This window comes from Bactrocera dorsalis, chromosome 2, assembly GCF_023373825.1.
Source record: "Bactrocera dorsalis isolate Fly_Bdor chromosome 2, ASM2337382v1, whole genome shotgun sequence".
In the NCBI taxonomy this organism is placed as follows: domain Eukaryota; kingdom Metazoa; phylum Arthropoda; class Insecta; order Diptera; family Tephritidae; genus Bactrocera; species Bactrocera dorsalis.
In genome coordinates, this window is record NC_064304.1 from 105,084,497 (window position 1) to 105,099,103 (window position 14,607).

Consider the following 14,607-nt stretch of genomic DNA (forward strand, 5'->3'; position numbering starts at 1 on the left):
CGACTTTAACGCCAGGGTGTGCAAAGTAGGTATGTATCTTTAATACAAGAGTCGATAAATTCAGCCTCTATGACGAAACATTCCCAAATGAGTTGAGTCTGGTCGACTTCGCCAGGTCCCAAAAGAAAAACTCACCAAGCTCTCTGGCCATCTCCGGATCGAGCCCACCGTCAACAAACTAATTAGACTTTAGCAGTGTGGCTTTAGACCTGGCAAATCACCAACTGACCAGATATTCACTATGCTCCAAATCTTGGAAAAGACCCGTGAAAAGAGAATCGACATATGTACATCACCTCTTCAGGATGCTCCCTTTCGTGTGACTTCTTCAACATACTTTTGGAGAAAATGATTCGAGCTGCAGAACTTAACAGAGAAGGTACTATCGTCTATAAGAGTGTACAGCTGTTGGCCTTAACAACGACGCCGTTAGTTCTGCTTTCACCAGAACTGATAAGGCAGCGAAGTAAACGGGCCTCGAAATCCAACACAGAATATCTCTTGCCAAAAAGTGCTACTTCGGACTAAGTACGCAATTGAGAAGTAAAGTCCTCTCTCGGTAAACAAAAACCAAACTCTATAAGTCACTCATTATTCCCGTCCTGCTATATGGTGCAGAGTCATGGACGATGACCGATGACAATATCTGATGAGTCGACATTACTAGTTTTCGAGAGAAAAGTTCTACGAAAGATTTATGGTTATTTGTGCGTTGACCACGGTGAATATCGCATTCGATGGAACGATGAGCTGTACGAGCTATACGACGACATTGATATAGTTCAGCTCCAGATCTTAAAGTATTCGACGTAGTATATGCCAGGGGAAACAGGGAAAGCGGAAGACCTCCACTCATTTGGAAATACAAGGTAGAGAAGGACGTGGCTTCGCTTGGAATGTCCAATTGGCGCCACGCAGCGAAAGGAAGAAACGACTGCAGTGCGGTTGTTAACAGATGTACGCCATTAAAGAAGAAGAAGAGGTCGCTTGAAAACATACTGACATAATTTTCAAAACGATCCAAGGTTGTGTTTAACCTAAACATAATTATTTATTTTATGAAATAACACAGAGACCGTTAACAGAGACATAATTGTGCAATTAATTAAGCGATCACATACATTGGGGTTATTCTATATGCAACGTAATATCAAACTGAATGGAATTTGGTCACCAATTACGAAGAAGCTAAAACTGTTTGAATCCACGCCAAATACGTTGCTACATTTACGTAAACGCCGGGCACGCCACCTTGACCACAGCCAATACCCCAAGCCACCAAACCGACCACATACCAAACATTGTTGTTCTGACAAACCAGCGGTGCACCACCATCGCCCTGTTCGAAGAAAAGAGTAAAAGAAACACATATATATAAATATAAGTATAATTAAGTGCATTACGTGTTGAAAAAACTTCGTTCGCACGCTAGGTCTCAACCAGTGTCCATTTTACTCACCGTACACGCATCCTTGCCGGCTTGACCGCCAGCACAAATGAAGCTACTGTTATTCAGTTGAAAAGTTTGTCCGAGGCGCGTGGCCTGCAACATCGTTTGACAAGCTGCATTCGTAATGAGCGGCACATCGACTTCGCGTTGTATAGCCTGATAAGCGCCAGTCGGCCCAAAATCATTCTTACCCCAACCGGCCACATAGCAAGTTTGACCCACAAATGTGGTGGTTGGCAAGCAGACAGTGCCCACGGTGGACTTGGTCGATAGTGAGACGGCCGAGGCGAGCCTTACGATGGCGACATCATTTTGCAAATTGGCCGAATTGAAATTCGGGTGAATAAAAACGCTAGCGATGGCTACATCCTGTGCGGGTATCACTTCGGAGGTGCTCGCTGCATCCCATTCGCCAACGCGCACCTTGAAAGAGGACGTGCTGTGTGTGGCAGAGAAGAAACAAAAGCAAAAAATTTAAGAGAATGGGGAAAATCAACGCGTTCGACAACACGACAAAAAACAGCTGTACGCTTTGGCCTTACCTGATATTATAAACTTTATGGGCGGCTGTGAGCACATGCTGTGCCGTGATTAGCGCTCCTGCACCCAAATATACTTCGGCTGTGGTAAGCAATGCAGCTACCCAGGGATATTCGCCGAATTGCGCTTGACCTGCGCCAGCTGCTGTACTTCCGGGCGGTGGTGGATAGCGCAGACCACATTGATATGAGCCCGCCTGACAGCAGAGCTGAAGTCCATAATTGCAAGTGCCGGGTGTTACTGTGCTCGCAATAGTTCCCTAATGAATATCCAAAAAACAATATCTTATTTTACATAGCCGTATATATGTACATATGTATGTATGCATGTATATAAGTAAAAATATAAGTATGTATGTAAGTCTGCTTTACTTGCTTACATTATTCACGATGCGTATGTCGATTTGTCCACTGCCGTCCGTCGGTGCTGTTGGCAAGGGATTAGGACAAGAGCCTGGAGGCACGCAAATACAATACGAAGTGGTAATAGACGGGAACGTAAGTTGCGGTATGGTGCCCACTATTAGTTGTCGTGCTAAAACTGTTATTTGGAGGGAGTAAATGTGATTTGAGTTAGAAAATTGAGTTGTACTTCATTTGGTTAAATGTAATTCTAAAAACAACAACAGAAAAGCCAGTTGTAACCGAACATTTTATACTCTTGGAGCTTGCATCAAAGCTAGGGAATACCTTATAATTTTGACAAAACTTCATGTTGCGAAAAAATTCAACATTCATTATTTCTACGAATTTGTGAATGAATTACAATCTAATTTGGTATTTTATTAAGTCATATTATGGGCAATTTAGTTTAATAACTATAACGAGAAGTACAATGTATCCCGTCCGCGAAAATTATATTAAAATCATTCTCAAATAAAACATATCTGACTAAACTCAATCGAAGAGGCTAAATTTAATGTACTGAGTTGGTGAGAAAAAACGAAATTGCTGATGTGGTCTAATATAAACGGTATAAAGCCAACTAAAAGTTTGAAAATCTTTTAATAGGTATTGACTATATTGAATAGATAAAATCGACTATTTTTAGCCTTGTTCTTCTTGTTTACTGGCGTAGACACCACTTACGCGGTTATAGCCGAGTTAACAATAGAGTGCTAGTCGTTTCTCCCCTTTGCTATGTATGTGGCACCAATTGAAGATTCCAAGCGAAGTCAGTTCTAAAAGAGTGGAGGTCTTCCTTTTCCTCTACTTTCCCCGGCGGGTACTGCGATGAAGTCGCTGAACTATATCAATGTCGTATATCTCATACAGCTCATCGTTCCATCTAATGCGATATTCGCCGTGGCCAATGCGCAAAAGACCATAAATCTTTCGCGGAACTTTTCTCTTGAGAACTCGTAACGTCGACTCATCGGATGTTGTCATCGTCCATGCTTCTGCACCATATAGCAGGACAGAAATAAAGAGTGACTTATAGAGTTTGATTTTATTATAATGATATTGGACTGATAGGAATTGGTTGAGATTGAGGTATGTTTATTTGTAAGAAAATCAATATTTCTTGTTTATAATTTTGCAGAATATGATATATTTTAAAAAACACCCCAATATGCATTGCCGGATGGTTGGAGCATGTTAGACAATAATAATTTGTTTGTCGGCTGCCACCAGACGTTTTCCTGTCAGCATATACCATACAGTCACGTTTTCTTTGCCCCACATCTGAAATATGTAATTTATTTTCTAATATATTGTCGCCAGAAGCTGTGAATGGGTGCGTTCTTGACACACGAAAATCGCCCCTCAACTGGTCAATTAGTGTTTTGGTGTGATTTCTTGTGATATTTCAAGAGAAAACTTCAGGGAAGCATGCGTGTATCAAAAAGTTGCGCTGAAATAACTCAATTCGTCATAATCACTAATAAACTTGAATGTCCCCTGAGAGTGGACGGCGGAGCACAAAAGGTTAATAAATTTAATTTATTGAAATTCGGAAGTAGTTATAACACCTTAAGAAGTTACGTAGGATCATTTAAAAAAAATCAAAAAAATATATCTATATATATAAAAGAAGGTCGTGTTAGTTACACCATTTCTAACTCAAGAACGGCGGAACGGATTTGACTGAAAATTGGGAAGGTAGCTTAGAACCAGGGTAAGGACATGTAATACTCATAAATACAAAAATTATATTTAAATCACATGCATTTGTTCAAAACTCATGTTTGTGGGAATCTTTTGAATATTATATATGCGTACAATTTTAAACAGATTCCTCCTCAAAACTAATACAATTGATAAGTATTTGGAATAGTACAAAAGAACTGCAACCAAATACGCAGTGAAATAAATAATAACTGGCTCAGTAATCCAGACGATTTTTCGTCTTTCCGCACTTGAAAACCGATTCAACACGTGCAGTCCACTAGAATGACCATCGATTGGACTCCAGTGAGAAATGATGGAGCTATGTTTCTATTGTCACACTCCGACGCAAAAATTCGGTTTTATTACGGTTAAAGAGCACTCAAACACTTCTCAGAATCAGTTATTCGTTGTTTTTGTTGGATTATGAACGTGCGAGGCACCCACTTTGCACAGAGCTTTCGCCTCTTCAGAGCATCATTGTCCTCGGTGCCCATTTCGCCTGTTTCCAGCTAAGCAAATATCTTTTCAACGGGGAGTTCCCTGAGCCCAAATTCAACAGTATTTTCCTCCAAACAGTAATGCTTTATTAACACATGAAATGCTTTGTGATCTATTTTTTTATAAGCTAACACAACTTGCTTCACTATCGCACATATCCACTTAATTTCAGGTTTTATAATTTAACTTTAAGTTTTATAATTAATAGTTATTTATTTTTCACTATTTCGGTTAAAATTAAATTTTTTTTACACATCCGCAATATTGTAAAAAACGATGCAAAGCTTAACAAAAGGGTACTCACTTGACTATTTTAGGTAGATTACGAGTATGATCACGTTTTTTATTTTGTTTGAGGCAGCACAAGCTCTTAAAATTAACACTCACCGTTGAGGCCCTTTTGAACAAGGCGATTACAAAGATTGGTTCAAGAGACGCCATTTTTTATTAAAATTTGAATATAACATATTTTTTAACACTATAAGAAACAAGTAAGGAAGGGATAAGTTCGGGTGTCACCGAACATTTTATACTCTCGCATGATAAGGTGATAATCGAGATTTCATTATCCGTCATTTACATATTTTTTTTATTTTGGTTCCTAATGTATATACATACTCGTATTATACAGAGAAGGCATCAGATGGATTTCAAAATAGCGTTATATTGGAAGAAGGCGTGGTTGTGAACCGATTTCGCCCATATTTCGTACGTGTCATCAAAGTGTTAAAAAAATATTACAAACCGAATTTCACTGAAATCGGTCGAGTAGTTCCTGAGATATGGTTTTTGGTCCATAAGTGGGCGACGCCACGCCCATTTTCAATTTTTAAAAAAAGCCTGGGTACAGCTTCCTTCTGCCATTCCTTTCGTAAAATTTAGTGTTTCTGACGTTTTTTGTTAGTCGGTTAACGCACTTTTAGTGATTTTCAACATAACCTTTGTATGGGAGGTGGGCGTGGTTATTATCCGATTTCCTCCATTTTTGAACTGTATATGGAAATGCCTGAAGGAAACTTCTCTATAGAGTTTGGTTCACATAGCTATAGTAGTTTCTGAGATATGTACAAAAAACTTAATAGGGGGCGGGGCCACGCCCACTTTTCCAAAAAAATTACTTCCAAATATGCTCCTCCTTAATGTGATCCTTTGTGCCAAATTTCACTTTAATATCTTTATTTATGGCTTAGTTATGACACTTTATAGGTTTTCGGTTTCCGCCATTTTGTGGGCGTGGCAGTGGACCGATTTTGCCCATCTTCGAACTTAACCTTCTTATGGAGCCAAGAAATATGTGTACCAAGTTTCATTATGATATCTCAATTTTTACTCAAGTTACAGCTTGCACGGACGGACGGACAGACGGACGGACGGACGGACAGACAGACATCCGGATTTCAACTCTGCTCGTCACCCTGATCACTTTGGTATATATAACCCTATATCTGACTCTTTTAGTTTTAGGACTTACAAACAACCGTTATGTGAACAAAACTATAATACTCTCTTTAGCAACTTTGTTGCGAGAGTATAAAAATAGTAAGACTCTTTAATTTAAAGTTGGCGCGAAAAGGCCTTTGGTGATAATCATTTGATGGGAGCAAGTGTTTTTGATTGGTACAAATTATTCAAAGAGGGTCGTGAACGCGTTGCCGCCGAACCACGTCCAGGACGACCACCAACATCAACTGATGATCAAGATGTCATCAAAATAAAGGAATTGGTAATTGAAAATTGAGCATTGACGACGTCAAGCAATAAATTTTCTTCGATTATCGAGATGTCAAATTTTTGCTACCTCCCGTGTTTAATAATTTAAATTTTTTAAATAAAACTCACTGTGAGCAAAATTATTTCAGAAATCAAACTGGTGTTGCTGTATATTTTTATGCATTTAAAATTTTCACAAAACTTTCACATAACCCAAACGAGAAAGCATTTGAAAACTCGTATCACCTGTTGCTGGCGATGTTCCAGGATTGTTACCGCCGCCACCGTTGCTGCCATTCACGGAGCTAAATGTAAATCCTGCAGAGCGACGTACCGTATCAACGGTGGATAAGCCATGCGCGCCATGAAAGTAATCCGACAAAAACGTCACCATGCACAGCAGACAACTAAAAACGAATTCATTGAAGTGGAAATGCATTTTGCCGTCAATTGAAATTGCGAATATAAATGTAACTATCCTTCGCGAGGAGGTCCTTTGCTGAACAAACACACACTATGTATGTGTATGAGTGTGGCTAACACTGAATAACTGTGTATATTTCTCGGTTGTGCTATCGCGTGTGCTTGCCACTAATACAGTCTGAAATCACTTGCTACTCTGCACGCTTACTCGGCAGCCACAAACGTAATCCACTCGACAAGTCGCGTTAGTCAACTGTTCGCCATAATTCCAAACATTTTAATTTTATACGAATTATTATTTTCAATCTGGTGCGACTAATGTGTGCGCACAAAAAAATTAGAACAAAAACCAGATACACCTACATAAATAAAAATACAATAACAACATAAATGCATGGCTGGGGAAAAACATTTCGTGGAAATGCTCATTGGTATACGCTCGCGGATAATTTGCTCAGTCAGGCAACGAAAAATAACATCTATGAAATAATTTTCATTATAATCCAAGCGAGGGTCGTTTGATCGGTCGATCCTCCCTGTTGACTCACACATACTTGTATGTACGACGTCGGTGTGATATTTATTTAGTCGACAAAAGAAATGTTAGATTTTAGGAAAATGGCGATTTATTTCTCAACACAGTCTCCTTTTACTTCGTCATGGTTAACACAGCGATGTCTAACCTTTGAACTGTGTGAAAAATGCGACTTTTAGAAGGCTGCAGAGGCTCCACAATGCAAATATAATTGACCCAGCAATTCCCGATAACCCCGTCATTCGATTCAAATTTCTGCCCGGCTAGTGACTTTTACAAGCTTAGAAACAAATAGAAGTAGTAGCTTCTATCCAATATAGACGTAACGACGGCGAGGGTGTAAACCAGTGAGTCATCAAGATAGAAAAGTGTTTTTTCTCCACAAAATGGAGGAGTTTTCATGCAATTCGGATTTAGGATTTCCAATTGGACCAACAATTTTCCTTACAACAGCCTTTTCACCATCGCTACAGATCATAACTTTTGAATCCCAGAAAACGGTAGCCATAACCCTTCCGGCCGATAGCACAGTCTTCGCCTTCTATTTCGACCGTTCTTTGATCTCTGCTGTGAACCAGTGGATTCATATTTCATCGACGGTCACGAAATAACCTCGAATCTACAACGAATGTCGCTTAGTTGGTGCTTTTAAGCCGCTTTAAAGTAGATTCGCGGTTGCGTTTGTAGAACAGAGTCATCAGTACGGTCCCACGCGGTCTTTTAAGAGTCTTATTGCCTCAGGTGTCTTCCGCATTTTCAACTAACACATTATTATCTTCTGTGGTAACCGTTTTCAAGGTATCCGAACGTGCCTCAACAAAAACCAATTTGTAATCATACTTGAAGTTCGTTAAACCAATTTATTAAGATCGTTAACGTGGCGCGACACCAACTGTATACAGCAACCAAGCGCTTCTAGACTTCTTTGCACGACTTATTTTCGAAAAATAAGAAAGTTATCACGTTTCTATTTTATTCTTTTTGCATTTTAATACATTTTTCTGACTCATCCAGTTCTACATGCGGTCCAAAAGCAGGTAACTCCGGATATACATATACGAGGGCTGTCCGATAAATAACCGACCTCAACGTGAAGCTAGCGGCACATTTGAAAAAAAAGTTTCTACTTCAAATTGTGTATATTATAATAGCTACTCGCCAAAATTTCAGAAATTTATCTTGCGCAATTATCTGTTGACAGTCGTTTTTGTGAGTCTATTTCGGCGATTTCCCCAAAATGGAAAAAATTGAATATCGAGCTGTAATTAAATTTTTATTTTTGAAAGGCAATACGCCTTCACAAATCAAAGATGAGTTGGACTCTGTGTATGGTGACTTTGCACCATCGTTTACCACCGTAAAATTTTGGGCAACTGAATTTAAACGTAGTCGCAAGAGCTTGGAAGATGATGAACGTCCTGGGCGTCCAAAAACTGTAACCACTAACGATAACATCGCTAAAGTTCATCAATTGGTACTAGACGACCGCCGGATTAAAGTTAGGGAAATAGCTGAGATTATGAAGATGTCAAAAGAAACTGTTTGTCACATATTAAAGATTTGGGCATGAGAAAGCTGTCCGCGCGTTGGGTGCCGCGTTTGCTTACGCTAGACCACAAACGTGCGCGCATGAACATTTCCAGCGCTCTGTTGGCTCAGTTTAGAGGCAATAAAACCGAGTTTTGGCGCCGATTGATAACTGTAGACGAAACTTGGATTCATCATTATACGCCCGAAACAAAAATCCAATTTAAACAGTGGATTGAAAAGGGGGAACCAGCCCCAAAAAAACCTAAAGCTGTGTATTCGGCTGGGAAAGTGATGGTGAGTGTTTTTTGGGACAGCCATGGAATTATTTTTATCGACTATCTTGAAAAAGGAAAAACTATAACAGGAGCATACTACGCATCATTATTGGACAAGCTAAAGGAAGAAATCGGCCACATTTGCAAAAAAAGACAGTCTCGTTCCACCAAGACAACGCACCATCTCACACCTCAACAGTCGCCATGGCGAAAATCCACGAATTGCGGTTCGAACTGCTTGACCATCCACCTTATTCACCGGATCTAGCACCAAGCGACTTTTTTTTGTTTCCTCAACTTAAAACTGCGCTCGGCGGCCAGAGATTTTCGTCAAATGAGGAGGCAATCTCTTTCGTGAACTCGTATTTTGCAGACAAAGACGCAAAGTACTATTTGGAAGGGTTGCAGAGATGGGAGCATCGCTGGGAGAAGTGTGTGGAGTTACAAGGAGACTATGTAGAAAAATAAAAAAAAAAATTTTGAAAAAGTCGCATGCATCATGGTTAGGTCGGTTATTTATCGGACAGCCCTCGTATACTGAAATACTGACAGTAGTTTTCTGGAAAAGTGTGGTATACATTAGAGTGGGTTGATTTACAGTAAGCCCAAAAAAAAAGGAAAAATCGCTTATGCGGAAAATGTTCTGCGGATCATTCTGAACAACTTTGTCTAAGCGCAAAGTTTTTTCTAGGTCAACAAAATTTGTTCGTCGGTTTTTGAGATATCCGAATGAAATTTAATACGTAGATGCATGCGGTTTTGATATTCTAATGAAGATTGGTCGGAATTGGTCAGATCGAACAACTATATCGAATATTCTTTTGAACTTCGCTTTAAAAGTGGCTGGCTCGAAACTGGTTTTAGACTTATGGTCTCTTAAGCAAAGTTGTTCAGAATGACCCGTGACCTTTATTACATTACAGAATCATACGCGATTTTATAGTAAAAAAAATCGATCCACTCTAATGTGCATGCAAGGCAAAGGCAGTGAAAATAGAAATAATATTTGATTAGGCGCATGCTGATGGATTTTCCAGGCGTTCAAAGGCATGTCACTTTGCTTTTTTGCTTGATTTCCAATTTTATATAGTTCTTTTTTCGCTGGCTCAGCTTGGCTTTTAGTTCAGTGGTGGCGGATTTGTTTGAGCATGTAGCATCCACATGTGGATTGATGGCGAGTAATTTGGCTTTGTAAAATGTAAATGTAACGTGTAAAAAAACGGTAGTGTTATTGTCGTTTGGACGAGCTACTACAATCAGTGTTAAAAAACGGCGCTTGTGTGACATGTGAAATTACTGTTACCGCAAATAATTTGATTATAACAACTTAATGGATTGCAGCGAGCAGCGAGCAACAGCGCTGACAGTTAAGTCAACAACAGCGCGAAAAATGATTTGTGGGTTTAAGGTTAGATTTACATACATACATACATACTTGCATACGTATAAAGAGAATGATGGTTAGAATGCTGGAAAAAAGTGGTTACAGCGCATGCGCATATAGTGAATCTATGCATACAATTATACTTATACATATGTAAGAAGTATTTTTTTAGTAAATATTTGTTTATTTGTAGTTTTTTTTGTTCTCGTAACATATACGTTTCATCAAGGGAAAAAGGTGCTCTTTTAGATTTATAGAATTTTCTATGACAACAGCTGTAACAGGTCAATAGAAAGTCCCCGGCTTATCATATAATAGGTTAGGTTAGATAGCTGGTCAAAGATCGCACGTGGACTACTATATGTAGTCCATTGTGAGACCATAGAAAAGAAGAACTCCTGTGTTCGAACTTATAAATTAGCAAAACTCTTAGTAGCGGCCAGCTCGGTAGGATGGAAGGTAGGTAGGAAAGTACGCGCTATTAAGTGCTTAAGTCTTGGCCTCCCAAACTCGGGACAGTTAAGAAGGAAGTGTTGACTTGTTTCCACCCCATACAACTTCTACAGATGGCTTCTGGTATGATCCCCAGACTTTCAATTCGCATTTTTACTCAACACTGTTCCCTTCAAGGGTGATGCACTGCTTATAGGGACCATCCAAATTTTCGATACCATTTATGTAGTACGATTTGCATTTTGCTCCAAAATTGGCCACAGTTTCGGCGATCACATCTTCATTCAACAAAAATTTCTTCCCAGCGAGCATTCTTTTAAGATCTAATAACAGAAAAAAGTCATTGCAGGACAGATCTGGAGAATACGGTGGATACGAATTTATAAAATTTTCTATGACAACAGCTGTCAAACCAACTGATTGACACGTTCCGCATACATTACAAAATTGTAGTAAACGTTTTTCGTGTTTTGGGCACCCTTTTTACATTGCCTTGCGTCTAGTTTAGATTCTTAAAACCCATTGCCAGATGGATTGGGATCGATCTCCACATCGATATCAATCATATATAATAAAAGAAATCATCAATCTATTGCGATGAAATTTTGGAGATTTGACTCCATTATACTAATTTTAAGGAGGTACTTAATCCATGCAGATAAACCCATCTGTTTGCAACAGTTATTCTGCGTTGGATTTCGAGGCTGACTTTGTGGTTGGTGTTAATATTGGTTCCAAGATAGACGAAATTGTCTACGACTTCGATGTTATGACTCCAACGGTGACGTGGGAGCCAAGTCGCGAATGCGACGACTGCTTGTTCCTCGTTCACCACCGGACGCATTTGCTTCGCTGCCTTATCAATTCTTAAGAAAGAATTAAGGGCGCAGTTGTTGAAGCCAATGATATCAATATCATCGTCATAGAGAGTCGCCTTGTCTGAAACCTCTAGTATCGAACGGCTCGGAGAGGTCCTTTCCGATCCTGACGGAGCTTTTGGTATTACTCAACGTCAGTTTACACACCCGTATTAGTTTTTCTGGGATACCGAATTCAGATTTAGCGGCATAAAGGAATTTTCGTACTGTCAAAATCAGCTTTAAAATCGACGAAGAGGAGTTAAGTATGAAACGGTTTAGTCAAATTTTTATTACCGACAAGCGTTGCCCTTTTACCAAGTTTTTTGTGGTATCTCCTAATAATTCAGTGTCCTACACTGCATATAGAACATTCAACAATTTTTTTTCTTATTTGTGCGACTAACTTTCAATTTTCTTCTTCCTGATAGCTAGCAGCTATTAGCAGTTGAAGAACAAAGCTATCACTTTATACACCCGTATTAGGCGACATCTATAACTTCGCTATAATAACACAGAGGAGCAACCCTGCTGATACAACCACAATGACGATTTGACAAACAACTAACGAGTGCATTGAGCGTAGACAACGAGTTACCTCAGCGAATTGTCTGACAATAAAATTAATAGAATAATCGAGAACGATAGAAGTGAAAATTTTTCGACAGGCGTTTCGGCCACGGATAAAGTCTTAAATATTGTAAATAATTTTGCTGGATACTATACCTCAACACACTAATCATGACACGTAAGTTTTAAATTCGTACAAAGTGTTTTAATAATTATTATATCAGTGTACAAGTTTTCAATTGGTTACGCTTACTTGGATCTGAAAGTGGTCCATCACAAGAAATTTGATGACATGTTAGTGCAAGCTTATCTTCGAAAAATTTGTTATAAATAATGGACGTTGAAATAATTTTTTATACAGTCCATTAAAATTAATTTTGGCAAAACAGCTCATCTGCTGACTTACATGTGGAATGCACGTACACATGCAAAATAAGCTATATGTGCATGCGCATTATTTAAATATTAGTTAAGGTGTGGATTTGTTTATTAGTTGAATACTTTTTGACGGTAATTAACGTCTTCGATGGAGAAACAACTGAATACACCACTTGAGCTCTAATGATTATAGTACAGTAATCACGTAAGCAGTAAACTCCCTTGGTATATACATATGTAAATATTTGTAGGTGTATTTCTTATCAAATGACAATGCATGCAATTTGTTATATATGGCTGACTTAAGCTATACCTACTTTGTAAACAACAACGATAAAATTTGTGACTATGCCTATGTATGTATAAATACATATAAAAAATAAAACCGGTATAAACATTTCCTTATTATCGCAATCATTAGTTGAAGAATACAACAAAACAGAAGTGTTTTAAAATGTATGCATATGTTTTCAAAAGCCATTAATATGTATTTCTGTGTGGATAGTTTCTAGAAAATAAAACACGTTATTGAACCTGACTTAAATAAAACACGATAACCAATATAAATATAGAGATAAAGTGATTGATAGCAAAATGATTCCCAAAAATTAAAAACCTTATTTACATTTAATAAGTGTTAATTCTTCGTGGCACATGATTCCGTAGTGCTTCGTTATTCCAATGTCTGCGAAATCGCAATATTAGTTAACACAAAAGTGTAATAGTCACAATTACTGCTTAGTATTAATAGTTTTTTTTATTAATTGAAACCGTAAATAATTTTAAACTTATTATAGTTCATTTAAATAAAATGTATTACATGAAGATTTCAATTTAAATATATTTGTACATTTATCAATATATAAACGTATTTTATTATATGAATTTTCAGGTGGAAATCAGAGAGATCTTGCCCGCCAAAAGGCCCAGAAAAAGAATCAAGAACTAAGTAAGGGAAAACGAAATGATAATTTGACGGTGGAACAACGAAAAGCAAGGTATTTATCACCCTGTATTATTGATTTTATGTATTTGAAATAAAAAAACAAAACTTTACTCTCATAGAGATGCTGAGTTGATGCGAGAGAAACAGAAAAAGAAAGAAGAGGAAGCTCGTGCGGCTGCCGCGGGAAAAAGTTAAATAATCGTAATAAGCCGCAGCAATCCAATAAGTTAGCAGCCATTAAAATTAGTGACTTTCAAAAGTTGCATCTCTATAAAATCATCAGTTGTTCCGCTGCTATATTTTTCATATCTACTAGAACTCTAGCGCGCATTTCTAACTGGTTGAAGACATGCGTGGAAAAATGTTGAAACGTAAACAAAACATAAAGTGCAAACCTGAATGACGTAAACACAGCAACTACTCGGAGAATAATTTAGGAAATTTTTGAAAACAACAAATTGCTTTGTAGATTGCTGTCGCTAGAGCTGCGAAAACCAAATTCACTTCCACATACCTACCCAAACATGTATACATCATATATCATTTTATCATTTAATTTTGTAACATTTACCAGTAAGTTTTCCCCGCTATATATTTTCTCTAAACATGATGATGATAGTGATTAACGTTATTTTTACCTGACTAAATTTTAACATTTAAGATGGAATAAACAAATTACGAAAATTCAGAGTTATAACTGCTACAATTTTGAAAAACAAAAATAAAACAATTTTAGATAACGACTTAAGTTGAAAAGCATCTAGAACTAGCAACATGAGTATATACCACGACCAACAACTTGCAATGTTCATATTGCAGACCATTAACAAGGGAGAAATGAGAGAGAAATTAAAGAATTCAATTAGTAATTAGTTACTTAGTATTTTAAGGCGATATTATGCAACACAAAAAATTATATACAAATAAATATGCGAAATCCAAGTCAA

General features: G+C 37.9%; 2 protein-coding genes across 2 annotated transcripts; one reads left to right on the plus strand and one right to left on the minus strand.

Annotated features, from left to right (window-relative positions):
- Positions 1–1,026: 1,026 nt before the first annotated feature.
- LOC105222485 (phenoloxidase-activating factor 2) lies at positions 1,027–6,997 on the minus strand. The gene is made up of 5 exons (XM_011199832.4): positions 6,556–6,997; positions 2,370–2,530; positions 1,993–2,249; positions 1,460–1,889; positions 1,027–1,339 (listed from the first exon to the last, which is right to left on the minus strand). Exons 1-5 carry the CDS (start codon positions 6,746–6,748, stop codon positions 1,178–1,180), a joined length of 1,203 nt encoding a protein of 400 aa, XP_011198134.2. The 5' UTR covers positions 6,749–6,997; the 3' UTR covers positions 1,027–1,177.
- Positions 6,998–12,334: 5,337 nt separating this feature from the next.
- LOC105222484 (putative SERF-like protein) lies at positions 12,335–14,602 on the plus strand. Its single transcript, XM_011199831.3, has 3 exons — positions 12,335–12,514; positions 13,607–13,712; positions 13,780–14,602. The coding sequence occupies exons 1-3, from the start codon at positions 12,508–12,510 to the stop codon at positions 13,853–13,855; spliced, it is 189 nt and encodes a 62-aa protein (XP_011198133.1). The 5' UTR covers positions 12,335–12,507; the 3' UTR covers positions 13,856–14,602.
- Positions 14,603–14,607: the final 5 nt, after the last annotated feature.

Bases quoted from the DNA above. Each gene is read 5' to 3' on its own strand.
- LOC105222485 (XM_011199832.4), bottom strand. From the start codon at position 6,748: ATGCATTTCCACTTCAATGAATTCGTTTTTAGTTGTCTGCTGTGCATG. The intron at 2,531-6,555 runs GTGATACGAGTT...TCCAAATAACAG, and splicing joins TGGAACATCGCCAGCAACAG to TTTTAGCACGACAACTAATA. The intron at 1,340-1,459 runs GTGAGTAAAATG...TTCTTCGAACAG, and splicing joins CCGGCAAGGATGCGTGTACG to GGCGATGGTGGTGCACCGCT.
- LOC105222484 (XM_011199831.3), top strand. The intron at 13,713-13,779 runs GTATTTATCACC...TTACTCTCATAG, and splicing joins GTGGAACAACGAAAAGCAAG to AGATGCTGAGTTGATGCGAG.